At 39.7% G+C, this 26,907-nt stretch overlaps 1 protein-coding gene across 1 annotated transcript in view; it reads left to right on the top strand.

The window, feature by feature from the left end:
* IFT81 (intraflagellar transport 81) overlaps window positions 1–26,907 on the top strand; it is a 37,387-nt gene that overhangs the window by 1,528 nt on the left and 8,952 nt on the right. The window contains exons 3-12 of the mRNA XM_008634043.2: window positions 699–879; window positions 3,778–3,867; window positions 4,920–4,985; window positions 5,304–5,414; window positions 6,635–6,719; window positions 12,829–12,992; window positions 15,260–15,355; window positions 17,146–17,292; window positions 24,721–24,870; window positions 25,830–25,958. Of these exons, the coding sequence (XP_008632265.1) occupies window positions 699–879; window positions 3,778–3,867; window positions 4,920–4,985; window positions 5,304–5,414; window positions 6,635–6,719; window positions 12,829–12,992; window positions 15,260–15,355; window positions 17,146–17,292; window positions 24,721–24,870; window positions 25,830–25,958 (1,219 nt within the window). The remainder of the gene's footprint in view (window positions 1–698; window positions 880–3,777; window positions 3,868–4,919; window positions 4,986–5,303; window positions 5,415–6,634; window positions 6,720–12,828; window positions 12,993–15,259; window positions 15,356–17,145; window positions 17,293–24,720; window positions 24,871–25,829; window positions 25,959–26,907) is intronic.

The raw sequence follows: 26,907 nt of genomic DNA, 5'->3' as shown, positions 1-26,907 counted from the left end.
CCCTGTGCCAGGTGATCCCAAATCCCGCGCTGCCCCCGCTCTGCCGGCATCTCCCCAAGGCTGTCACAGGAAACGAGGAGTTGTCGGTGCTGGCTTTATCCTTTTAGTGTGTTACGGGGTTTTTATCCGACTCAGGGTAGAAGAATTGGGAGCCTAAATTGAAGACTTCCAGCTCAGAATGGTTTGGGTTTGAAGGGACCTTAAAGATCATCTGTTCCAACCCGCTGCCATAGGCGGGGACACTTTTCACTAGACCAGGTTGCTCAGAGTTCCATCCAGCCTGGCCTTGGACACTTCCAGGGATGGGGCAGCCACAGCTTCTCTGGCAACCTGTGCCAGGGCCTCACCACCCTCATAGGGAAGAATTACTTCCTAATATCTAATCCAACTGTGCCCTCTGTCACTGTGAGGCCACTCCCCCTTGTCCTGGCACTCAAGGCCCTGGTAAAAAGTTCTTCTCCATCTCTATTTCGTGCTCCCTTCAGGTTCTGGAATGTGCAAATCCCTCAGCCTTCTCTTTTCCAGGCTGATCAAACCCAATTCTCAGCCTCATCAAGAGCATTTCCTCTTCTAACAGCATTACGAAAATCATTAGGCAAGTGGAGAAGGAATGTCAAAACATTGCAGATTTTTTGTTCCAAGCCAGCATTCTTTTGTTTGAGATTTATTGGCATTTTCTCTTGGTTGGTTCCATACAGGAGTGCTTTTCGCCAAGGGCTGGTTACTGGAAGCAAACTTGTAATTCATCCTGTCTTACATTGGCTTCTTCAGAGGACCAGTGAACTCAAGAAAAGAGCTTACCTGGCACGTTTCTTAGTGAAATTGGAGGTGCCAGCAGAGTTCCTACAGGATGATACTGTGGCTGAGTTCAACAAACAGGTACCATTTCTCATGAATGCCAACACTTTACATTAATTAAAGTGCCAATGGGAGGAGGGATAAATGAATCAGGGAGTTAATGCTGGGATACATGTTCAAGTGAGTTATGTTAGGAGCTTGTTGGAATCAAGGATAAGCAAAGATTCATAATAAAAAGTAGATGTCTTGACCACTTTTCTTCCAATAACCCTGAAATTATATATTAATAAGTAGCATTGAATTAAAAGGCCTTAAGCCCATTAAGTACCGGGTGCCAAATAATGTTCAGAGCCACGTTGGCTCAGACAGACTTATAGTTCTTAATTTTTGAACAGGTTTGGGGTTTTTCTCTATGAAATATAACCTGGATATTTTTAACTTTATGAATTACCACTTCAGACAAGTCCAGAAAATGTTATGACCAGAAGAAGAAGACCTAATTGTCCATTGATTGTATTTGGTAGTCATGATAGTCAATTGATAGTATTTGATGCCTAATACTTGTATTAGCCTCGTTCCACTTTTACTTTAACCATTTATTTTTTTGTGAATAAGGACAAGATTTCTTTTTTTCTGTGCTGGCATTCCTACTTATTATGTTCCCACTTCTTTTGTGAGCATTAAATGTTGGTTTTAGATAGACTGGGTGGGTTTGAAATGTAAAACTCGAAGTGAACCAAAGTTTTGGGTTTATTATCTGAGGTACATATTTACTTAATTTTTTTCCAGTTTTCTGTGCCTTTTATTCTGTAAAACCACAGTTCTGAGTGTTTGTAAGAGGTAACTTGATCTATTAACTGTGCACCAGCAAAGCTGAACAGTCTGACTGAGGCTTGACTAAGCCTTTTATTTTTTTGTTACCTCTAACAATATTGGATTTATACCTTGAAATAACTCAGCAGAAGTAGCAGAGAGAGAAAGGAATGCAGATTGTATGTTTTGTTCAGTATGTCACAGTTTTAATGTGTATAAATATCCACCTCCATAATTTCCATTACGTAAGATGTGTTCCTTTTTGGGATTACGGTAATAGAACCATCTTATTAAACTAATACCCTGCTGATTAATTCAAAACAGAAGCTGGGGTAATAGAATGCCTTACTGCAATATAACATGACAGTGCAAATATTTAGATACTAATGAATTAAACAATTAGCCTAAATTATTTTGATACAGTCTTGCAGTGGTGTCTTTTAAGGGAAATTTCAAAAAGGAGAGTTCGGACACCTTATAACATGGTCAAGTTTTATGGGTGTGTAGAATTAAACTCAAATGTACTTTTGTAAATTACTTATAGAACATACTCAGCAACCTGCCACCTTCCCAGCTGTGTTGTGATTTAGACATTGGACTGCCTGCAATATATAATTTAAGAAATAAGCAACTTCAGGCATTAATCTAGTTGTTTAGGCTTCAGTGAGTTGCTTCCAGGTACCAGATATCTCCCTTTCCATATAGGGAAATATCCATATCCAAAAACCTGGGTGGTTTTTTCGTCATTTGAGCATGTCCTTTATTTCAGGTACAGGTGGGGCACCCACAGTGAAAAGTGAGAACTATTTTTTGTTATGATCCATCAAACTGTGCTCTGTTCTTGTTTGAATCCTGCCATTGGCCTTGAAATTTTACATTCCAATGAGGAAAAGACTTATGGAACTCCTCATTTGACAGAGGTAGACATACAAAGGAAAACTCTTGGACACCAGCAGTGGGAATGCAGTTGCTCAGAGACCATCTGCTCTTTAATTTTTGTTAAAGGATTTCCAGAGTGCATAAGGGGTATTGTGGAAGCCAGTTGGGCTTTACTCTTGCATTTTGTAACTCGTTTCTCCTTGTCCAGCCTGTGCATTCCTTGTCACACCTTTATTTGCCACTTAATCCAGCTCTTTATGATTTTATCTTCTCCTCCTTAGTCATTTTATTGCTATTTTTTTTTAAATTCCTTCCAGCTTGTCAGTGTGTGCTTGATACTGAAACAACCAGACCTGAGCAGCACGCTCTGTGTGCTGCTTCCCCAGGGTTTTATAGAAGGGAGTTGCTGCTTCACTGCTCAGGGCTGTGATGCCTTTGTTTGAACTCGTCTTTGCTGTTGCTATTTGGTATTCACCTTTCATATCAACTGCTCTTTCCAGGAAGTAAAAAATGACTTGATACTCTCCTTTTAGATTTTTCCATCTCATTGAAGGGCTGTTTCTGTGGAGATTATCTTTCCTTATACCTCAGCTCGCGTTTCTCCGAGTTGAATCTAAATTTATTTCCTCTCCATATTTCTAAACTCTTGCTGTCCCCTGTTATTTCTCTACCCACACAGACTTTCACACTGCCTCTCAGTTTAAGATTCCTGGTGGGCAAAGTACTGGTGTGGAAGTAGCACACTGTCTCCTTGTCTCTGAGTGCTGAGCTGCATCTATCAATCTCTGGGATGTTCTGAGGGTTATGCAACGTGTCACAGCCATTTCTCACATGTTAACTCAGCTCTGTTCTTGGGCCACTCTGGAAAGTCAGCAATTGCTTCCATCAAGAGTGTTGTTAGAGCAAACTCTTCCTTTTGGGGCTGATAAATTTGTATATGTGGTATATACAGATGTCTAGTAAGAGAGAGTAATTTGTTAATTTGTCCCTCTCAGGTGATGTCTTATCTTCCTGTTTTGCAAATACACTGTGTATTACAAGAGATGAAAATACTGAGGAAATTGTGAAGTTCTGATTGTCCCTTCAAATGGAAGATAATGCACTGTGATTTTATTTTTATTTCTGCTTTGTAAGTTGACAGGCTTTTGCAGTGAAAAAATGCCTTTTTATCTTGTTCTCACCGTATTTCTATGTCTACATTTACTGTCTTAGTGGTAAAACAGTGTGTTGATCTGAAAATCCATAGACACAGAGCTTATTCTGCCTGATTTCCATTTCATTTTACAGTATGAAGAACTCATGGAAGCATTTAAAAACCTACATAAGGAGCACGAGCAGCTCAAAATATCTGGTTTATCTACTGCAGAAATAAGAAGGGTAAAAAAACTCCACAATTTTTTATGTAGTTGGTTTTTTGAATGTCAGTTCCGTGTTTGTTGGCTTTGTGGACAGTGTGAAAGCCGTAGAGGCCAGAGCTGGTGGGCACTGCAGCTGCCTCTTGAAACTGCTCTCTGTTGGCAAACAGAAAGTCCTCGCTCGTGTTTAGAGCTGAGCTTTGTGAAGCAGATTGGGGAACGAGGCTGCCAAGACTCTGTGCAGCATGATTTCCAAATATTAGAACTCCATTTCCTCTGAATGCAAACTGATACAAAGCCTTTTGCTTTCCTGATAGTGGCTAATAATTCCAGAGGGTGTTGAATGAACTAAGAGCTTAAGTCAACTGAAATGATGAACCCACGTGGCTCAAGTGTTAAGTAGAGATATTTGCTCTGTTTCAGCAGAACAATTAAGCTTGTGTACAGCTTTCCAGTGGACACACAGACAAGCCAAGCAAATGTTGAGATAAGGTCTACATTTGGAGAATTCATTTTCCTTTCTCTCATAACTATCAATCTGTGGAGCCCTGCTGTTGTAAAATAGGACTAAAGGAGAATAATAATCAGATACATGTTTCAGCACTAGAAAGTGTTTCTTTTAAGACAGTTTTAATACAAAAAGTGGCAGCAGACATCGCTCATAAGCAACTTCATGCAAATTGGTCTGCCAGGAAGTGGGTAATGCTGGTGACATTAAGAACATATGTCAGACTGCATCAGATGTTGAATTCATGCTGATTTTTCCTTGGTGGTTTCTGTTTGTTTGTTTTTATTTTAGAGAAATCCACCTGCTTTTATTTTAAATGTTCACATTAATACTCAAGGATGCAGATGAAGAATGTTAGCATAAAGAGAGTGGGAACTGTGGGGGAAGTAAGAGAGAAGAGAGATTGGAATCCTGGATGTTTGATCACAGATCAATAAAATTATAACCGCCTCTGTGTATTCAGGGAATAATTCTGATTTTCATATCAATTTGAAGAGAATTTAGTCCAATCCAATATACATGGGGAATAAACTAATATTTCTTTATCTGTTTTTCCTGCTTTTTAGGACATCAGTGCAATGGAAGAGGAGAAAGATCAACTGGCCAAAAGAGTAGAGCGTCTTAAGAAGAGGGTAATAAGAGAAGTAACGCTCCTACATTTCAGTGTCATAATCCTTGGCCTGCAACTCTGATTTTGGAATGCAAACAAGGATTAAGATAAACACACTGTATGTCTAGGAAGGAATCAAGTAACTAATTGACCTACAGGGAATCTCCCCAGGCGTTGATCCAGAGCTTTTAAGAATCTCGAGTCCAGTACTTTGCTGTCATTTCTGAGTAGTAACGTGTATGGAAGTGAAGTGCTAAGTGGGCTTGTGAGACATATGATCTCTTTAATGTATTTCTCAACTATCTGACAGCAACATGCACTATTTATCTGCTTGCTGTAGGTGGAGACAGTACAAAATCATCAACGGATGCTTGAAATAGCAAGACAGCTTCGCTTAGAGAAAGAGAGAGAAGAATCTCTGGCTCAACAGAAACAAGAACAAAAAAGTCAGGTACTGGCATAACAACATACCTGTTAAAATAAAGAGTTGTTGATGTTTGTTTGGGAATCGTGCATTTTAGAAATACATCAGGAACAACAGTAGTTGGGAGAATTTCTCCCAACCCCAGAAAATTAAATCCCATGTAAAAGATCTGTGTACATTTTAAAGGAAGAGGCTTGCTTGACCTTGCAAGTTTTGAACACCACAGTGAAGGTACTTGGCTGCCTCAGCTCCCACTGACATCATCCTTTAGCATTCCCAGGAAACGTTCCATGACTTACTGCCGGAGCACCCGAAGGGAACTCTTCATATTTATGGTAGTGAGCAAATGTTTCCTTAGTTTGATTTCTGTCTCTGTGATCTGCATGAAGATTTCAGGGGCTGAGCAACACAGTAAATATCTCATCTTTTTCTTGGGTGGGGGCAATATGTATTCAGGAGCAGCCTTGGGATTTACACCCCTAAATTTGGGAAAAATGATGTCCTGAGAAGCCCTTAGAGCTGTTGACATCCAGGTGTAAGGGTGGGTTTTATTCCTGACCTGTGTAAAATCCAGTGCCATTTTGTTACACCACCTCACCAAATTCTGTAGCCTGAACTTCACTAAAATGGGAAAAGCCCTCAGATTTCTCATAGTGCAGTCTGTGTCTGGATGTGGGATCAATGGGAATCAGTGGCCTCTCAGGCTACCGGGTCTTTGCTTGAGCCTGAGTGAGATCACGACTAAAATGAATGTGATGTCCAGCTAATCCAGTTCTTCCTACACATCTCTCTAAGTCACAAAAATGCAAATCAGCTCGGTCTTGTTTGGCAGGAAGCTTTCCAGACTGCTTTCAGGATGGACAGTGGATTGCTGTGACAACTCAGCTGCATTGCAGGATTAAGGAGAGTTATCTGCTGCAATCCTGATGCCTGCTGCCTTTTGTTGTTGTAATGTTCAAGCCACTCATATTTTTTTTGAAAACTATTGGATGAATTTCTGTCATCAGAGAAAATATCACTTGGGAGAACAAGAACACTCTTCTCAATTAACAGGAGGGAATACCAAGTAAACCCAGGCCAAGTGTTGAAAATTTGGTCTGGCACATTCCCTTGTGAAACAGAAAATCACCAGATGTTAGAGCTGCCATGTTTTGTGTTTGGGGTTTTCTTGGGGCTCCGTTGGTTTAGTTGTTTGCACATGGATTTCCAAGGAATGAGCTTGTGTGTGTCCAATTGTCTCTCCAAAGTTGTTCCATGCAGAGCAGAGACTGCAGAGAGCCCAGGTCCAGCTGAAGGAGATGCAGCACGTGGTGGCAGATTCAAAACCAGAAAGTAAGTGGGGCTTTTCCTGTTGCATCCTAGGTTAGTGTGATGCAAAACATGCTATAGAATGGTGTATAAATTACTTCCAAAATGATAGAATCTGACTACTTCTCAGTTTAAATCTAGTAAACCGAGTCATTGTCCTACTCTTGAAAAGAGCATTTACTATTTCAGTTGCATCACACAACTGCTTTGGCAGCTCTTCTGAGTTAAAGGATTTTTTTCAGTCACCACCTCGTAGCATTGTTATTATTTTGTAATTTAACTTTGATTTTTTTAATGATTTTCATCTGCCACTGAACCACAAGTGGAACTAAAGGAGTATCTGAACCATCTTCTGTACTCACAGGGACTTGCAGTGGATTTTATAACTGTTCCTTTTTTGCAGTAGCTATCAGAGAGTTTATACAGCAAAGCTGTGTCAACATTTCTATTTCAGTTCCTGGGTTTTTTTAAGGCCAATGGAAACTCGGTGGGTTCAGTTCACAGAAGCAAAGGTAACATAATAAAAAGCCAGTAAATATATCATTTAATCATTGAGATGAAAATAAAGTTAACGTATTTAATTTCCTTATCTCGAGTCCTGCTTCCAGGAGAAAAAACAAAAAGTGTTTAGATGTTCCCAATCAAAGCTTGGAGTCATTACTTAAGAAAACTTGTGTTGAAATTTTGCCCAAAGAAAGACCTCAGGACTCAGCTTTGTAATTGCTTTCCCCAGTTACAAAGGCACTGCCTGTAGCAGCAATTACAGAATGCCAACTGTGGGGTTTTTTAATAATTGAAATTAGGTGACCACAGTGCACTGAATAGGTTCCATTTATTTTAAAAGCTTTGTTGGTCTACAAGATAGCACAATTTATTTCATTTTGAAAATTCCCTTTGGCTGCAGTTTGGTACCTCAGCTGCCTCCTGGTATCAGTGTAGCCTTGTCTGCTGACAGTGCAACAGCTGGATTTTCACTGGATCCTTCCCTTTAAAAGAAACTTCTTGCATTTTTAATACTTCAGGTGTTTTTACTGCCTAAATAAGATAAAATGTTCAAAGTTGCTGCTAATGAGCAGAAGCTTTGTTGTTTGTCTTATGGATTTGATTACTTCACTTTATAATTAATTTTACATTTAAGGAAGTGTAAAGGAACTCTGTAAGGAATGCAAGTAGCACATATTCATGAGTATCATTAGCATGCAATTAGCATCAGCCTGCTTGAGCTGTGCCAGGAGAATACGCCTTGTGGTTGGTAGGATTTTAACTCTTAGAAACATAATATTTAGAAGACTTTGAATTGTATCATTAATTGTTATGAGCTGCTACAAAACAGCTGAAAGTGATCATGCTGGTTCACAGAACACTCCTTCCCTGTTTATTAATTTGAGTCCTTCCCTGTTTATTAACTTCAATCTTTCCCTGTTTAATAACTTCAGTTTTACTCAGGATATTGTTTAGAGAGGGATTTGCTGCTGGTAGCACTAAGTAATATAAATTTTCATATTCTGGAGGGTTTTTTTGTGGTCTTTGTTGTACTGAATATGAACAGTGTTTTTATGAACCCTGGCCTCTGGTCTGAATAACCACAACCCAGCTCACACCAGCTCTGCAAGATTGACATCATCTTGCTTTGAGTATCTCTGCTGCACAAACAGAAATTGATAACATGAAGAAACAAACCAAATCACTGAATTCTTGATCTCTGTCCATTTTCCAGGACATTACTGGTTACTTTATTGGCAGAAATATGAAGATGGGAATGAGTAGCTGGAAAATATTGATTAAAAGAATGTGTTAAAATGATTTGTTGATGAACAGTAAAATGTGTAATTTATAAACTTCATTAAGTTAATATGTAGAAATAGATTTAGAACACTGAGAACTTCAAAGATACTTGTCAAAGAGGAATTGCTTTGTACAGATGCCTGTTTCATTCTTGATGAAATTTAGGAACCTATTACTTAAATATTCCACTTGGTATAAAAAATTAATATTTTTCTCTTCCACACAATGATCTTTTCTTAAAATTCCAAATTTAAATTATCTCCTCCAACACTGCAGACCACATTACAATTAAAGCTATAGAACTGTTTGCTAAAGGAGACTGGCTTAGGTGGAACTTTATTTCATCTTGAAATGATTTTTTTTATTATAAAGTCACTGTCCATTGATGCAAGGTCGTGGTAAAGCACTTTTAAGATAATTTGATATCTGTGATGAGAAGACAAGTCTGGTTGGTAAAATTGGTGGTGTTGCTATGGTTGACTTTTTTAAGGTCATTAACTCTTTTGAACAAACAAGGCAGCAAAAATTCAATGTGGTCTCTGTTAAAAGGATTAAAAGGAGTTTAGTGGAAGTTTTAGAGAAACGGAATGGGTGTTTGGCTCTTTTTTGTTTGGTATTTACACCAGATTCTTGAAAGAAAATAACTAATGATCACTGGTGAAATAAAAATAGGGAAATGACTGAATAATGAGGAGACTGTTGATTCGAAGTGACCATCATCACTCAGGAAGCCAAGCCCATGCCAACAGGACATATTTTAAAGAATAGCAAAATTCCATTATATTCTTCTAGGAATAATGTATATGCAAGATATTTATGGCATGTGGGACTCTTCCCTAAGAAGTGTCTGAGAAGCATTTGTGGGTCAGGTGTGAGAATGGGAGAGTTGGAGCTCCCACTGTCATACATGGGGTGCCTTCCCTGCATTTATTTCTGGGAGAAAATGCCAGAGGAGTTTCTTTGCCTCTGGGTTTGGCTCTGGTACATCCAGCCCTGCAGCCCCGGGCCAATTCAACATTCAAGAAGAGCTCTGAAAGGTCAGAGAGGTTTCAAAGAGCTCTGGTAATAATTACAAACATGAAAAGCAGAACTTAGAATCACAAATTCAGGAAGCTTTTTGGTTTTTCAAGGATATATCGAAGGGATGATTGATCTGCCAGTGTTTGCATGTCCCAGGTCTCTGTTTAAGAGAGGGAAAGTGGGAGTGGTGTTACTGGAAGCTGTGGAGGGAATCATTTCAGCCTTTGTGGCTGCAGAAAGGGAAGGGAAGGATTTGATGCTGGAAGTCTGTTCTAGACTTGGTTGTGGCCTTCCCATGTGGTATTAGATAAATTGTTGGCAGAGAGTCTATGAAATGAGTGTCCCTCTCTCTTTTTTCCCCCTTTTAAAAACTGAATTCCTGTTGCAAATGGTTCTGGTCCAGGATGCCCAGTTGGCAGCCTGTAGAGGGAAAAGAAGTGGGATTCTGAGCACAAGGTTAATCAAGTTTTAGCTCCATTAACAGAATTATGGAGAGAAAATTGCCTCTCTTCTACATGACTGAGCAAGCACGAATAAACTCTTTCTCCCATCCCTCTCTTTATAATAATAATAAAAAAATTTGAATGGAAAACATGAGGAGTTGCTCTGAATAGCTCTCCACATGTAAATACGTGGTTGGCAGAAGCTTGCTAAAATAACCTGAGGGCGCAGAGCCAGATTTCTGTGCCGCTTACGTGTGTAGATTTTGTAACCACAAGTCAATGTTGAAACATTAAAAACAGAATTTATATGTGTAATGGAAAGATCTGAAGTATGCTGGCCTTTCTTCCCCTCTAGCCTGGGAATTTGCAAAAGAATGTTTTTCACTGAAAAAAACCCTCAAACCAGGAGCTGCCCTGTGTTTTGGTTTTTAAGGTTGTGTTAAGAGGCAAAAGTAGCTCTTAGGTAGTTACTTCTCCATGGGTTGAGTTGTATAGGAGGAAAAATATATCCAATGTATTCAGGAAAGAAATGACATTAGTCATGAGGGATGTTGACATCGTGTCTTTCCCCATCAGGATATCAAGTTTTAACTTGTTTTGTTGCTCCATCAGGACTCAGAATGACACAGAACCACTCTGTGTCAGGGGGTAACAGGACTTGGTAGCAGCTCCGAGGTTATTTGAGAAATAAATCAGATTGTGATCAAGGTTATACCCTGTGAAGTCAGAAGGTCTCTGCTCTTATCAAAGCTCTTGTGGTTCTTTGCTAAGTTTCTTGTCATATTTAGAACAAATCCTTTAGGCATGTACATTTTTATCAGAAGACTGGAGTAGCACAAGAAATGAAGTATAGGTTATATATGCAGGTTTCTTTGCTGCTAAAAAAGTCAAGAAATTGATTAAATTAAAATATTAATATTTCATACCAGAATAATTTGATATCACATTGATTTCCACACCAAAGATTTTGGTTATAAATATCAGATTGGGAGTGGTGTTCCAGTCAGTTCTGAGGTGATAATTCAGCTCACAGGGTACGTGGGAAGCAGCTTTGCTGCATTTGCAGAGGTGGGAGATTTCTAGTGAGACATAAAATGTGGTCCTTCCTGCCCAGCTCTGTCGCGGGCTGAGGAAGATTGGAATCGAGTTCTTCTGGAGGAAGGAAGTGGGAAATCTCTCCCAGAAAGTCCCAGTGTGTTTCCCAGGGTGCAGCTGCAGTGCCAAGTGCACGATGGCAGATGTTCCACAGGCAGAGCAACTCCACTCTCCCACTCCACAACCAGTCTGGGGGCTGTTTGTTTTGATAAATGACCCTTCCACGAAGGGGAAAAGGTCCTGTGGTAGTGTTGCTTTCCATAAACACAAAAATCAACCAACTGGGAGAGAGGAATTCCCACTCATTTTTACTTTCTGTTGACTCGACTTCGTTGGCAGTGCTGCTTTCCCCAGGGCCTGTTTTCTTTCTCCCAGTTCTTGAGGTTTTCTCAAGAGCTGATGGCTTATTTCCCTTCTGGCAGCTTTCCTGTCAGAGTGGGCTGGGAGCAGGGCTCAGGAGGATCTCTCAGGACACTGATTTAGAGGTAAATGGCAGCAGAAAAACGGGGGCCCCTTTTCCTGGGGCTCTTTCACTTTGTCCTGACCTTTCCCTTTGGCAGTCAGGCTTCTCAGCCTGAGAACCAAAAGCTGTTTTCATCTACATCCTTTCCCACCTCTGTTTCAGCAGCATCAGCTGTACTTTTGTATCTCTGTGCTCAACTTTTCTCTGCTTGTGCAGTAAATGAAAGAGATGGAAATTGTGAACTTCTTGTTTTCCTTGGCATTTCATCACAATTCCATCTTCTCCCTAATATGGAGAGAACCAAAATCCCAACCCTAGCAAGTTGTTTGAAAAGGAGAAAGAACCCTGGATGCTTACCTTTTAGTCACCTAGATCATGAAAAATTCTCTGAAATACTCATTCCCACTCTCATCTGATGTGCAACTTCCAAATCTTGTAGGCCTTGGCACAGTTGTCTCAGAGGAATAATTGCACTGAACAGCCTGTTGTCAGTGGAGACTGTGCAGTGTAATTTAAATAGATGTTTCCTTTTATTCTGTTGCATTTTTCTCTCTGTGAATTGTTCTTATCTGCATGTACTTGGGTTTATTTATAAATGATCTGTTAAGGAGCCTGAATTACTCTGCCTAGAAAGAGCCAAGTCCTCCTAAGCCTGGTAAGGTGTAGGTGCATCAGGCTGGTGTCCAGCAGAGCTTATAAATGGGGTTGCTTTTTTCTATTGGATTGTTATTTTCTGCATTCTCAGTCTATAAACTGTCCTGAGATTAAATGTTTGTTCTTCCAAGAAGAAATCTTCACAGGGAGGCAATCTGGGTTCCAGCAATATAAAGGACCCTTAAAGTAGGCATACATTAAACTTTGCCCATTTTAAGGCCTTTTTAGATGCCAGATAGAAAAAAGTTTTATTTTAAGCATGACTCTCCAAGGATATAATAAATCTGTCAATGAGGTAGGACAAATTAAGATTTTTCTACAGATAATGGTTCAATGGCTGTTTATATCAGTGCTGTGTGTTGAATTTTTTATCTGATTCAGCTGGAGTTTCATGTGAGATGGGGTTTACTTGTTATTAGTGAGAAGAGTCTCTCAAGGAGCTGATAGTTATATGTTAGAGGTGCATAATAAATCCTCTTATATTGTTTAACATCCAGATTAAAAATTTAAATCCAGTAACTCCCCCTTTCTTTGAGCACTGAAAAGAAGACTCAAATGTTATGCTGTTGTTATTGTAATCAGCTGCTAAATACTTTCATGTGTTGGGGAAATCAAACTTAGTTATCTGCTACATTGCTTTTATAGACACTCACTGAATTGATTTTTTTTTAAGGTTTAATGAAGAAACTAGAAGAGGAGATAAATTTCAATTCCTACCTGGTTACTGAAAAAATGCCCAGTGAGATGGAAAGTAAAAAGACTTCAGTGTATTTCTTAAAAAAGGTGGCTGCAGAGCCAGCCATGACTCAAGCTGATCTCACTGCACTGGAAAGTGAGGTGAGGGACCAAGGTCACACTTAATTTGTGTTCTGTAGCATGGTCTGAGCTTCCTGGACTTTGCAATGTTCTTATCCCTACTTCATATCCTGGAGAAAATGTTTCATTCCCAGAGGAACATCCCTTCAGTTGTAAAACCAAAGGTGTCTTAATCACTAAATGCAAACTCTCTGATAAGGTTTTATTAAAATACCCACAAAAGAGACACGAACAAACCAACCCCAATCCAAACCCCAAACCCAAACATATCCTTAGGTGCTATTGAGGAAATTGTGTTAATTTAGCACTAAGGAGCTAATTTTTCTTCTCTTCAGATTTCACTTGATTGAAGCTCTCCCTGCCATCGAGGGGGTTTATACCAACACATACAGAGCTTATGGAGGGAACAGCATTCCCTGAGGGATGTATCCTCACAAGATGGTGCCTTAATCCATGTGCAGTGGCTCAGAACTCCTCAGTGTTTGGAAGAGCCCGGCATTGTTTGGTTTAGTTTTCAAGACCAAAGAAAATTTGGGCATCAAATACTTGATTCACCTTTCTAGGCTTTTTCATAAGTTAAAGGCAAATAGTCTTAGAAAAACCCTTATTTGTCAGATATATCCAGAACATGCAGAGGGATTTATTGCCACAGAAGTACATTTATATGTTCACTCAATGAAGTTTTCATATTTGCATAATCCTAAATAAAAGATAATTTATGAAATATTATGTCCTAGAAGAATTTGGAGGAATGCTAATTATTAGTATTTCTACTGATGATATGATGAAGATTTACACCAATGTTAGAGGCAAGAAGAGTAGTCCTACATCATAAATGTCTTCTCTTACCAGTTTAATACTCCTGGGATTCCCAGCTCAGGCTTTGCCATGAAATAGAGATAATGAGGAAACAGAGTATCCATCTTAAGGGATGACAGCATTAATAAATGGCAGATTAGGGCTGAAATAATAAACCAGCTCTGTAATTCAGCCTCTGCTTTCCTAGATTAGTTCCTCTAATCAAAACAATATTTGTGGCTGCAGTTATGTCTTTCAGGCATGCTTGAAACCCTGTTTTGCACATTTCTTTTCCAAGACTGTTGTTTGGTTTATGGCAATATTTTAAAAAGCTTTATGTTTTTTCCTCTTTCTCCATGATGTAACCTTTGATTTGTTATATTTTGGAAGTATCTTCTTCTTGAAAGATAATAGAAACATGTCATACACTTGGCTGTTATCACAGCATGGCCTTAGGCGGCTTTTTTTTTTTTTTAAGTCAGCCTTTTATTATCTCAGTGCCTTAAAAAGGAGCTGAAGTGCACTAAGCATGTTTCCACCATGCATTTTACAATATAAAACCCAGGAATTTATTCACAGAAGGGAATTCTTAAGCCATTTTAAAATTCAAGCCTGTTCTACCACTAATAACATAGAATTCACAGGAGAGTTGGGGTTTTTTTCCAGGTGTTGGAGTATTTTTAGTCCTCTTGAGCAGTTTATTTGAGATTCTCAGTTTTTCAAGCACATGGATATTGCTCCCAGAACTGCCAGGGTGATGCCCAGCACTGTCCCTGTTATGGTCTGACTCCACAGGATTGCAGCACATGTTTGCACTGCTGCCTTAGCAGTGGCAGAGAATTAAAGGAACGTTGCTGTGACTGTGTTTGCCATGGCTGGTGAGAGTCCTGGTGCACTGGGAAAGCTGGAATCTGCAGTCTGGTGTGTGGCTGAGAGCTCCAGGTGCAGCAGCTCTGAAGCTTTGACTGGAATGAAGCTCAGCAGTTTGGGAGTAAAGACAATCAAGTGCATCTTGTGGCAGGAGGAGGAAGGCACTACAGACATGGAATATGATGGTCTGTGACTCTACAAAGTGTTGATGAAATCTTTATCACTTAATCTTTATTTGCTTCCCTTTGAACTTATGTTTAAAGGGTTCAATGAAAGGGAATTTTAGTTCATGTCAATAAAATCACATTTATCACTCAGTATATGGCAATATCAGTCTTTTTTCTACCAACTCACTGCATTTTCTCTCCACATGCACCAGTTTACTTCATTTTCAGGGCCAAAATCATGGTTCTGCCTTATCATAAAGGCACAGAACTGGAAATCCGAAAACAGCCTCTTCCTGGCCAATACTTAATGACTCATGGAGCTTTTTGGGTCTGTTTCTCTGCTTTAAAAAAAGGAACTGGCTGGATTGTAAATCTGGGTTGCAAAGCATTTAATTCTTGGAGAAGACAAAGACACCAAGCTCTGTTTCCTTAGTTTTCCACTCTGTCTTGCAGATAAATGAAGTCAATGCACAAATGAATCAGCTTATTGAGAAAAGGATGATGAAGTATGAGCCAACTGATAGTAAATTCTTCATGTATCGCCAGCAGGTAAGAAGGAACGAAATGTGTTTTAAGCAGAAGCAGGAGAGAAAATCAGTCACTGATTGGTTTATGTGCTGATTTTTTTCCTTTGATTTATCGAGCAGAAACCAGTAGAAATACAGAATAATGGAGGACAAAAGGAAAATAAAGAGCTGTTGAACATATGTATGTTTAAGGCTGAGTCAAATGTTGCTTTCAGTCGTGTCAGTGAATGTTTTGACTGCTGTCCTTGCATCACAGCAGTTCTGGAAGGAGCATTTTGCAGGAGCTATTTCGGTAAAGTTCCAGCTGTGGATCGATTCTTACAAGGCAGCATGAGGGCTGCCTGCTGCAGTTCTGTCCCTTCCTTGTGTCTGACCACATGCCATTTTTCTCCATTGCATCTCATAAGAAGGAGTTCTTTGATCTCTCATCCTGAGGCTGTAAAATAATCTTGCTACAAAATAGGCTGGCTGGTCCAGGCTTAGTAAATTCCCAAGTTATAAAAAGGATTTATGAACTCAGAGATTTTCAGAGCTTATGCAGGAACCTGAGCGCTTCCTTTTCCAGGCAACCTGCACCACTGCTAATTTTATGGACGATTTTCAGCGTGATGCTTACGGTGACAGGCTTGGAAAATAAAAGACTTAAGGAAAATGTATCAGTGGGAGGGAAAAAATGGGGATAAGATGTGTACTGGAGTTCAGTCGCAACCGCGACGTGAAACACCGTTTTATTTTGGAAGAGATGCTCTTCCTGAAAGAAAATCCTGCTCTGGAATGTGCTGGGACCAAGGAGGATCCACCCCAGGAGCTGAGGTTGCTGCTGGGAGCTCAGAGCCCGTGGTGCTCTTTGCTTTCTTCTGCCAGGGCCTGGGTTCTGTTTCACAAAATAATCAGCTCTGTTGTCCCCTGGTTTGTCACCACAGACACCTCATGCAGCAAAGAGCTGAGCTCCCACCCCAGCACAATTCTGTTGGAGATTTTTTTTAGGAAGAAAGCTGGTCCTCTCAGCTGAGTGTGAGAAAGCTGGTGTGTTTTGGCTTCATTTTTTTCTAAGTTTTCCCTTTCACTTGAAGAAACCAGCCATGCCTTAAATTCCTGCACCTGCATCTAAATGAATGTGTTGTGTTATTTTAGAATATTTTTCAACAGGATACTTTGGCAAGAGAAAAATGCTTTTTTTAAAAATCCTTGAACTAATGTATACTTTTGCTCCCAAATCTGTTCTGGTCAAAACTCAGGTACTACTAAATATTCAATCTTGTATAAAGCATTATTTTTTAAGTGCTTTATCTTCTAAGTCAGAAAAAAGAAAGAATAATCTGTAATCTACACTATTTTTGTACTTTATTGCTTTATTCATCATCTTCTAGCTATTTGCCAAGATTTAGTGGCTCAGTTCTGCTTCAGTGCAACATATTTCTGTAGGTTGGAGTAGGTTGGAGTTATAAAAATCTGTATTATGACATTTGTGAAATCTTGGATAACTTTCCAGTTAAGCCATGTTGGTGTACCTTACATATGCACCAAGAGGGACTAAGCAGAAGAAATGGAGCAGCTAAAATGCCTGCCTTTTTCCTCAATGAAAATGAAAAGATGAGGTGAAGAAATGTAAATCTAAAATGTAAAATAGATCAGCTTGAATCTGGGAAAAAGTCTGTGCTGGAAACCTTATCCAAATTGGAGAAAGTTGGGATGCTGCAGCCAACTTCAGTGAGGTCGTGGTTTAACCTGCTGTATGTAATTTATGCATTTTTCTAAAAATCATTTTTCTCCTGATTGAACAAGGCAATTTTTACATTAATGATCTTGCAGGCTTCTATAATTTCCCGGAAGAAGGAAGCCAAGGCAGAAGAGCTTCAGGCTGCCAAGGAAGAGATGTCCAGCCTGGAGAGGCAGATGGAGCAGAAGAGCAGTCAGGCCCATGAGCTGGAAGGCTCCGAAGTCCTGACTGAGGAGGAGGTAGGGATTTGTAGCTGTTTTCAAATTATTGATTTCTGTTATTCACATTGTGCCTAATCCATTGCAAGGTATACAAGGACTCAGTGTTGGGCTGTCTTAACATTCCAGCCAAAATAATGGCAATATCATCACAGTGGTGTGATGGTGAATAACTAACTATAAAGGTCAATATGATTATAAATAATATAGAAACTCTGTATGATTATAAAGCATAATACCAGTGATTATCAGAGATGTAATTAGTCCTCTGGTATTTATTACCCACAAAAGTTCTTACTTAAAACCCAGATTTCCCAGACCCTCCTGAAGTTTACCTGCGACACCGACTTTGACTGGCACAGACAGTCTGGCACAGGCAAAGTGAGATTTGCAGCTGCACTGCTCAAAGCAGCTTTTTCTGCTTCAAAAGTTTGCCAAGAATAAGGGAGCTGCAGTTTGGTACTGGTTTGTCAGCAAAATAAATTAGCTTTTCTTCAGACATTAATTTTTCCCAGTTGGGAAGAATCCTGCTAAGGGAACTTACAGGCAGCATCACTAAACTAAAGAGAATTTTATCTGCGTCCTTCTCTGACTTAATATCATTCTCTCACGTATTGTCTTTGTTTGCACTGCCATCATTTAGCCAGAGGCACACACTCTTTGCTTGCTTGTTCTTTGTTTTTGTGCTTTTTTTACATACTACTAAATACAGGGAACGCCCTTTTTAGAAGGAAGTCCCTTCCTAATCCCATAGGATGTGCCTGCTCCACAAAATCAGTTACTTTTAAAGGAATCTGAAAGTGTGGATGAAAATACAGGTGGGAGTAATGGCATGGAGACGTGGAAAATGAAGATGTTGGTTTCTCTTCCCATGACACACTGTACCCTTTCCTTAGGTAGCAATAATAAGGACCCCCCTGCATTAGATTTCTCTCCACTCCAAGGTTTTCAGCTCCACTGGGCACGTTGCTGGAGTCTTCGACAAGTTTTTAAGCAAAACTAAAAGCAGAAACAATGATAATTTGTGTTTTGTGACATGTGATGGAAAGAAGTGTTTAATTAATCAACAAGAATGTATTACCAAGACAGCAGCATATGTTCTACATTATCTGCACAGGCACTGTAAGGTAAGAAATAATTGTGCCTATTCTTCAGGGAGACAAGAAACTGATCCATAGAAATTTGAGGAGAACAGGGTAGGAAGGAAACCTCATAACCTTGTAAAAGGCTTAGTAATGAAAAGCTCAAGTTAATTGTCTGACACGAGGAAGTGGCTCAATACAGAAAAAGGACAAGACCTGTTTTGGACATGACCTGCATTCCTTTTGGTCAAATATGTTCTGCTTTTGATTTTTAAAATATTTTCAAGTCTTCGTTTTGCAGAGTGAAGGATAAATGACTGAGCAATTTGGAGAAAACCATTGGCTTAAAATCAGAATTGTTTGTCTTTTCATAAGAAGCATTTCCTGGTTTGTAAAATACTTTCTGCAAGGAAATGTGTATTGGCAAGGAAGCCAATATATAAATCCATGTCCTGTTCGTGTTTATTACTTCCTTCAGTGAAGTGCAGTGGTACTCACAGGCACCAGTGTAAAGGGTGTTTCCTGTCTCTAAAAGCTAGGAAAGGATTTGAATTCTTGATGGTTTTTGATCATTTCTGTTTCAAAGGTCATGGTTTCCTCATCTGGAAGGTGGAGACAGTGATATTTAATTCTTTGTAAATGTCTACTGCCAAAATTGCTGCACAGGGCCTTGGTGCTGTAGATTCTGCATCTCCTCAAGTCCATGGCAAATGCACAGAGCCAGTCCTGCCCCAGACTGGGGTGTGAGGAGCCAGGACTGAGAGAAGAGACAGGATTGGCACGGAAGAGGTGATGAAGCTAAAGTGGTGTGAGCAGGTTCTCCCTCCCCAGTGAAAGTCTCGGTTCCTCACTCCCAGCCAACCTTCTGCTGTAGGTTTGTTTCTGATATGTTCTGCTTTAGGATTTGTATTTTCTGTTTCAGTGCTCTGCTGCTCCAGCTTTGAGCCAATAGCAAAGGAAATGTTGATTAATGTGGTGGTGAGTCAGTGCTGCAGTTCAGGGGTTCCTGGGGACAGGAGGAGTTGTACATTCAACCTTCACACTCTGACAGCCCAGAGCTTCCTTACACTTTCCTCTTCCAGTCACACGTTTTAGTTCCTCCATTTTTAAGAAGGGAGAAAGAGGGGTTTTTAACAAATAGCTTTGCTGCCTTAAATGTAAATGGATTTTTTAATCCTATCAACATGCTACAGTTGAATCAAAGCACTGTTTTTCTCCTATACCCAGCATTTCTAATCTTTGCCTTATCTCACTTTACTCTGTCCTCTTACATCCCTTGGCACTCTCAAGACTAGGCAGTAGAAGAATCAGCACCTTCCTAACTTGTGCTCCCAAACCAGCATTTGGATCTCCTGTTGAGGTAGTCTTAGCCCTTCATTCACCAAAAGGTCAAGCCTGGCCTAGGTTTTTAGGTGCCAGTGTTTTGCTTTCTTCCATAATCATGAAAAGCATTCCACTGGGTTTGAGAGGTTGTACACCTGGGTAGAACTCAGGAGAAACAGCAGGTAATAACCAATTCATTTACATCAAACACAGCAAAGTAGGAATAAATTGTCTGCTTCAGGGATTATGAAATCTTTTTAAGTACTTCAAACAAAGTGCAGTGAGCAGGGGGCACAGTTGGCAGCTCCTCGCTGCAGCTGTCACATCCTGAAAATTAGGGAATCACATGTTGGCACTTGGAATGCTGGATGGTTCAATTACAAGTGATCCTAGGTAAAGCTGGGATATTTTTAGCCCTTTACACAACCTATTGTACTTTCCAGAGTCCAGCACAGGGCCCCAAGAACATCGAGTTTCCCAACGATTCGGAGTTGTCTCAGCTGTGCTGAGCTGCGGGAGTGGGAATTAGTCTGGTTTTGAGAACCTGGCATAGAAGTCCTCCCACTTTGTTCACAGGTGTGTGAGGTTTGCATATGCATTTACTTAAGGAGTTTAATCTTTTTTCCATACAAATGCTCATCCATGCCTACCTGCCCCTGGGAAAACAAGACGAACGTTTTCATTTGCAAACAGAGAAAGCAGCCTCAGACCAAAAATCTTGTCACTTTTCCTCAAAAACTGCTGATCCACCTGAATCTGCCAGATTTTTGCTGTGGGAAGCTTTCTGTCACCTGAACCAAACATGCAGAGATTCAGGAAAATCTCCCAGAGCTGAGCACTCCTTCAGCACCCCCTGCCACCAGGATAAATCCTGGTTCTCACTGATCTGTACATCTTCCCTGAGCACTGAAAATGGGTTTTCATTATAAATAATTGGATTGATTCAAAGTATTACTAATTGCTGCTTTAATATTTCTTGCAAGCAGAAGCAAGCATTCCTAGAAAATGCTAAGAAGGAGTTTTCCTGGCTGAGCTGTGCCATGAGCAGACTGTAGGATACTTTCATTTTATTAGACCGAGGTTCTACTGCTCTTATCTTTTAGAAGCCCATCTTTCGATGTCTGAGTTATTAACTCTGTCCAACATTGGCTGTACTAGCTTAAATTTAGAGCCTCTTAGGAAAAAAGTATGGAAAATCTGTCATTTTCAGGAACTTTTCCTAACTGAATTTTAGTACTTTGGACAGTCTGTATCCATTAATTAGTCTAGTTAGAAATTAAAACATCTGTTCCTCAGTTCTTAATGAAAACAGATATAGTCAGCTAAGATTTCCTGCAATTATTGTGTTTATGCAAATAATTTTCTTAACTAAACTGTTTATTTGGAACCTTGTTTAGTTATGTTTCATAAAGAAACACTTTATTTTTACAATTAATACTTTATTTTCTGTAGTACTTTCGTATGAAGAACATTTTGATTACAATAACACAATCAAATTGCTGCATTAATCCAGAAAATACTATTTTAAAAGATTTGACTCTGAAGTGAGTGATTTATCTGTGATTTGTTCTTTTGAGTAAACAGGCTTATCCATTTTCTCCTTTAATGATAATCTTGGAATAAGAACCTTGTGAAAACTTCTCCTGGGGCAAGTGTGAGGTTAAAGGAGATGAGGTGAGGAGCTTGTAGTGAAAGGCCAAGGCTGACATAGAGGAGCTGGGCTCTGGTCCCAGTTCTGACCACAGAGGGCACGTGGTCACCAGGCTGATGTCCTTTCCTGGAGAGGGATAACCTGTCAGGCTCTGGATGCCCTTGGAGAAGCCATTTCAACACCCCAGATTTGATTTTTATTTAGAGCTGTTATAATAATTACTTCACTAAGTGTGGAGAGACTGAATCTGGTGATACCAACCTCTTCCAGATTCTAATAAATGGAGAAGCATAAAGTAGGTCCATTGCTGGATTCTTCCAATAAAAATGGAGCATAATCCAGGAAATCTGCCCAGGGATGGTGGGTGCTGTGGGACGTTATGTGAGAGATCAAAGCCCTGTTTTCATTCACCATGTTCCATAATCTGCATTCCATGCTTGTTATGTTACAGTCCCCCATAAAAATAGCCAAGTGAAAAGGCAGAATCTTTGCTTGCTTTCCCTTGGATGGTTTTTGTGTCTCCAGGGGCTCTAACTCAGCTGACATGGGCTCCAGGCTGGTTTGCTTCAGCTGCTCCCTCAGTGCCAGCACTTGGTTCTTGTCCAGTCATTTAATCTTTGAAGCTGAAATAACTGCTTGTGTTAAATTGCTTGAGAAAGAAAAGCTACTGGTGGACGTGGCCTTGACTGGAACATCACTGCACGGGCAGATCCATGGGAATTCCACAGGATGAGCCTGCTGAGTTTGGACACAGGGAGCAGTTGCCTTGGTCTATGGGAAAATGCTGCTGCTCAGAAGTGGATTCCTTTGGTTACTCAGCTTGAAAGTGATGTGGCCAAACAATGTTATTTCTCTGTGAACTATTCAAATTATTTAAAAGACCTTTCACCACAGTAAAATGCAGTGTTTTGTGGCATTGATTTCTCATGTACACATGAGGTGTATAAAGCCTCAGAAGCAATGCTCACACAGATGAAAAACATTGGTATTTTATATTTTCTTTTAATTTTTGGAAACCTATGAAATGATTCTCAGCTTTTAGGCTGAAGAAACCTAATTTTGCTGTAAGATCCCTAGAAGCTCCTGATTTAAGTAGAGTCAAATCTAAGAGCTTGGCCCTGGATCTAAAGGAGCCTTCAGGCAGTGAGATTTTGAGAGGCTAATCTGTGCTGCCCTTGGAGTAGATCAGGTCTTTTGAACATTTTGCCAAATTATTGATTGATTTTCTACACAGATGATAATTTTCCTACTGTTGTTTATAACTGTTTTATGTTGTTTGCTGCAATAAAAGCTGTGTGAAAGGTTAAGTTTGCTTTAAAAAGCCAGAGATTGTGCTGACTGACATCCACCTCCTAAAATGAACAGATTTCAGTTGTCACTGTGAGCAAGTTGTAGTTCATTTTGGATGAAATTTGTATTATATAGTCCTAAGTTAATCAACTAATAATAGAACAGTGGTGGAATTGGTTCGTTAATCAACAAGATCCTTTGACTTCCATTGTAAAATACATTATGCTTTGAATATTGAATATGCAAATACTCTACCTCCCACTCGAGCTATTTTCAAGACCTTAAAAGTGAAGAGAATAATAGTTTGCTTTTCATCCTGGGATACACTGACAGAAGATTGTTCAGATTTGATAGCTCTGTGTGGTCACGTATTAATTTAATCCTTTACCTCATTCTTTCTTATATTCCAGCGGTCAAATGAAATGTTCCAGGGATCAAGACAGATGACTGTGCTTGCCTTAGATTTTCCTCAGTTGACAGAGATTGTATTTATACTTCTGTAATCACTTGGAAATCACAGAAAGCTTGGTATTGTCTAAGGAAAGAAAGAAAGAAAAAAAAAAGTCTTTTGTATTAACTAAGAGGATGTGATTGAATTTGCTATGAAAAGGAATGAATTTGGTACTGCTGTATGAAATGTGCCAGTAATGTACCAGAGAGTGTGACAGGGCTCAGGTGACCTTGTCTATCCTTGTCCTGGGTAGTAGCAGGATGTAGGATGTTATCCCAAAGCCACACAGAGGCCAATCTGCATAGAGCACATTGAGTAATTTGTGGGTTTGTTCTTTCACCAAAAACGTTTATAGCTTTTGGCTTTAAAAATAGTTCTGGAGCGTAGCAAGAGAGAGGCAGCTTTGGCCTAGATATTGCACAGGATGGCAGATGAACAGGGTTGATTTCATTGTGGGCATTTTGCCCAGGACACTTTTTATAGAACATACAGTTACTCTGGGGGTTCTTAGCCTATGGTCACACTGGGGGTTTGGATTTATTCTGTAGAAGGGAGAGGGATAATTTCACAAAAAGAAAAATTAATGTAAATTCCAAAATTTGAGTTCATTTATGTTTGAATTTCAAACTTGTATCAGTGGGAGTGGGATTCATTTTCCTTCTGGGGCTGCCTGGTCTGTGCTCCCTGCACACACTGAACTCCTCCTCATCCAGGAGCCTTCTGAAGCCTGTTCTTACATCATTTACTCTCATAAAATTTATTTGCTTTCCATCTCTGGATCAGAATATGTTTTTGAGCTGTGATTGGCATTTACCTCATAGCTCTCATGTAAAATCCAGGAATAAGAGCTAAGATTGCACGACAGATGGAAAACATTAAGGCACAGAAAAATCTTACCTGTTTGTTTCAACCCCTGGTACTTGTGTTACAAATTGAACACACACAGGTTCAGGTGTAAATTAGCTAAGGTTGCTGGACTGTAAGGGTTTTTATTATTTTCTCAGTCTTTAATACAAATATAAATTCTCCATTGCTTTAGATTTTGAGTGAAATAAATACTGTATTTTTCTCTTTCTGTGCAAGGACTCTGCTTTTATTTTCCTGGGTTTGAAAACTTAGCCAGCGATATCATCTAGGTCTGCAGGAGTCAAGGAAAGAGTACAACACGTTTTAACTACTGAGAATATTTTAAAAAGAAATAAAATGTTTTCCCATGTCCTCTTCCCTTCCAATTCTGCTGCTCTCTGTTACCATGTTTTGGTCTGCAAAGCTGGGGCTGTGCAGTGCAGAGCTGGGGCTCTGTTACAAGTGCAAATTACTGCTGCATTAAGTTTTTATTATCCATGACTCCCATAACGTTTTGCAAGGAGTATTTACTTTTCCAGCTGTCAAATGGTGGTGAGCAGAAGGGAGTGATCTCAGGCCTGCAAATGAGTGAGCTGGGACAGAAAGCAGTGGAGCTGCTTTTCTTGATCTCGCTCAGTGAACAAATGCAGAGCTGAAAATAAATAGACCCTGGGAATCCTGAATTCCAGCCCTCTGTTCTAAACACTGCATCTTCAATGTGCAGGACAAAGAGGATAATTACATTTTATGCAGTAAGAGGCTTGCTTGGCTGTAAGTGAAGTGAGTTCCTGCTCTCTCTCCTCCAGTTCAAGCAGTACGTGAACAAGCTCCGGAGCAAGAACACGTTTTACAAGAAGAAGCGACTGGAAATAGCAGAAATTACAGCGGAGTACGGGATCCTCCAGAGGACTGAGGAGCTCCTGAGGCAGCGCCACGAGGCCATTCAGCAGCAGTTGGTAACACGAGCTTGTGCTGCTCCCCCAGCCCTCCCTGCCCCGGGAACAGCCTTAGGATCCCAGGGATGCTGCTTGGGTTATTCTGATGTGTATCCCCCTCAGCTCCCGCTGCCCCTGCTGAAGGAGCCATTAGGGTATAAAAGGTACTTTTGCCTGTTGACTGGGAGGCTGCTGTACTTCGTGTCCATCAGGACTGCTCTGCAGCTTCTTTTTAGACTGAAGGGCCCGACCCCGCTTTTTAAAGTTGATGGTAAATCTGCACAAATGCTGCTTAGGGCAAGGCTGGATGCTTAAATTACTTTTGGGTATCCACAGATGTAGTGAGGGCTTAGAGAATGACCAACAGCAAATAGGATCCAAGTTACTGCTGTAAAATGTATAGGAATGATATTTAAAGAAAGAGCAGGCAGGAAGGAAACATTCTAACCCCAGAATATTTAGAAGAAAATGCATTTAAATTTAAAACTGGATGAATCTTTCCTAAGCCAGAACAGCAGCAGAAGGGATTCTGCTCTGGATAACTGTAAGCATCCCAAGTGCAGGAACACTCTGTGGTATTTTGTTCCAATCCCTGTATTCTTGTTACCAAAATACTTTACAAAATAATTAGCTGCATCTTCTGATCAAGCAGACAGATTTTACACATTGAACTCATAGAGAGCCTGACCTCCAGCTCACTTTACCCTGTGGAAATTCTCTGTTCACTTAATTGAGCATTGGATGACCAAATATTGTATTTACAGAGAGTTTTTATTGTCCTGCTGTTCAGGCATGAGATAAAATCTACTTTTCTGGCAGCTGGATTAATTATAATAAATAAATTAATAATAATCAATTGATTAATAAAATAAATTGATTACAGTACTTACCCTTTTCACTTCTTTACAATATTCCAAGAAGGAATTTGCTGTTTCTTGGTTAATGGACTCACATCCAGCATTTATTGTTTGTGTCTGCAGCAAGCAATTGAGGAGAAGAAAGGAATCTCTGGATACAGCTACACCCAGGAGGAGCTGGAACGAGTCTCTGCAGTGAAGAGTGAAATGGATGAAGTGAAAGGCCAGACATTAGATAACATGTCTGAAATGGTGATTTTGGTCTTAAACTATTGTATTTCCTCAGTTTGAGTATCTGGGTCCTCAGCATATAAAACCCAGTTTAATGTTTTTGTTTGGGTTTATAATTTTCCTTTAATCTGTGTTTATACATATATATATATATATATATAAATATTTCTAACAAATACATCTGCAAAGATAATCTTGACAAAGTTTACTAGAATGTGCATTTCTTGTCTTTAAAATCCTACAAATAAATGCTTCTTTTCTCCCCTTCAGAAACTTTAGGGATATCAAATCTTCTTGTCTTTGAATTTTTACTTTTTTTGTGATTTCAGAAGTGGTTTCATATTTGTTCTTATTTGACACATTATTTGAAAGAGACAAATGGTTTGAATCTGTAATAGAGGGTTTTTCTAAAATGTTTGTAAATCACTGGAGTTATGCATTTGTTGAAAAGATACTTAATATGCTTAAAGAGCTAAATAGCTTGTCTTTTTCTCTATAGCCTGATTTTCAATTGTCCTTAGAACTGTCATGTTTTAATTTACCTGCCCACATAGCCATAGAAGCAAGAACGAGCTTGAATTTCTAATTAGAAAATATTATAAGAGAGCAAAAAGCAAAATAGCATCTTTTTAACTCATTAGGAAAATAAAATGGTGTAACTAAAATAGAATTACTCTCAAACAGAAAGGTGGATGCAATTTGAATTTTCAGTCTAAGTATGTCAAAGTCACTCAGTTTTAGCATTTTCAAGCTTTATTTAACCTAGGCAGGTTTATTTGTTTTCTTAAGGATTTCTTCCTTTCTCTGAGCCCCCTCTGTGCATCCCCTTCATCTCCCCTACTCCTTCAGCTCTTTGGTGTCTGGCACATGGGCAGTGTCCTGGACTTTTCTGGGATGTTCTCAGTTGGAACAATGGGAGCAGAATTTGCCTCATTTGTGGGAGCGACCCCACTGCCAGATGGGCTCTTTC

The sequence above is a fragment of the Corvus brachyrhynchos genome, unplaced genomic scaffold (assembly GCF_000691975.1).
Source record: "Corvus brachyrhynchos isolate BGI_N302 unplaced genomic scaffold, ASM69197v1 scaffold114, whole genome shotgun sequence".
In the NCBI taxonomy this organism is placed as follows: Eukaryota; Metazoa; Chordata; class Aves; order Passeriformes; family Corvidae; genus Corvus; species Corvus brachyrhynchos.
Note: the sequence above shows the minus strand (reverse complement) of the source record. Positions and strands in the feature narration are given on the sequence as shown.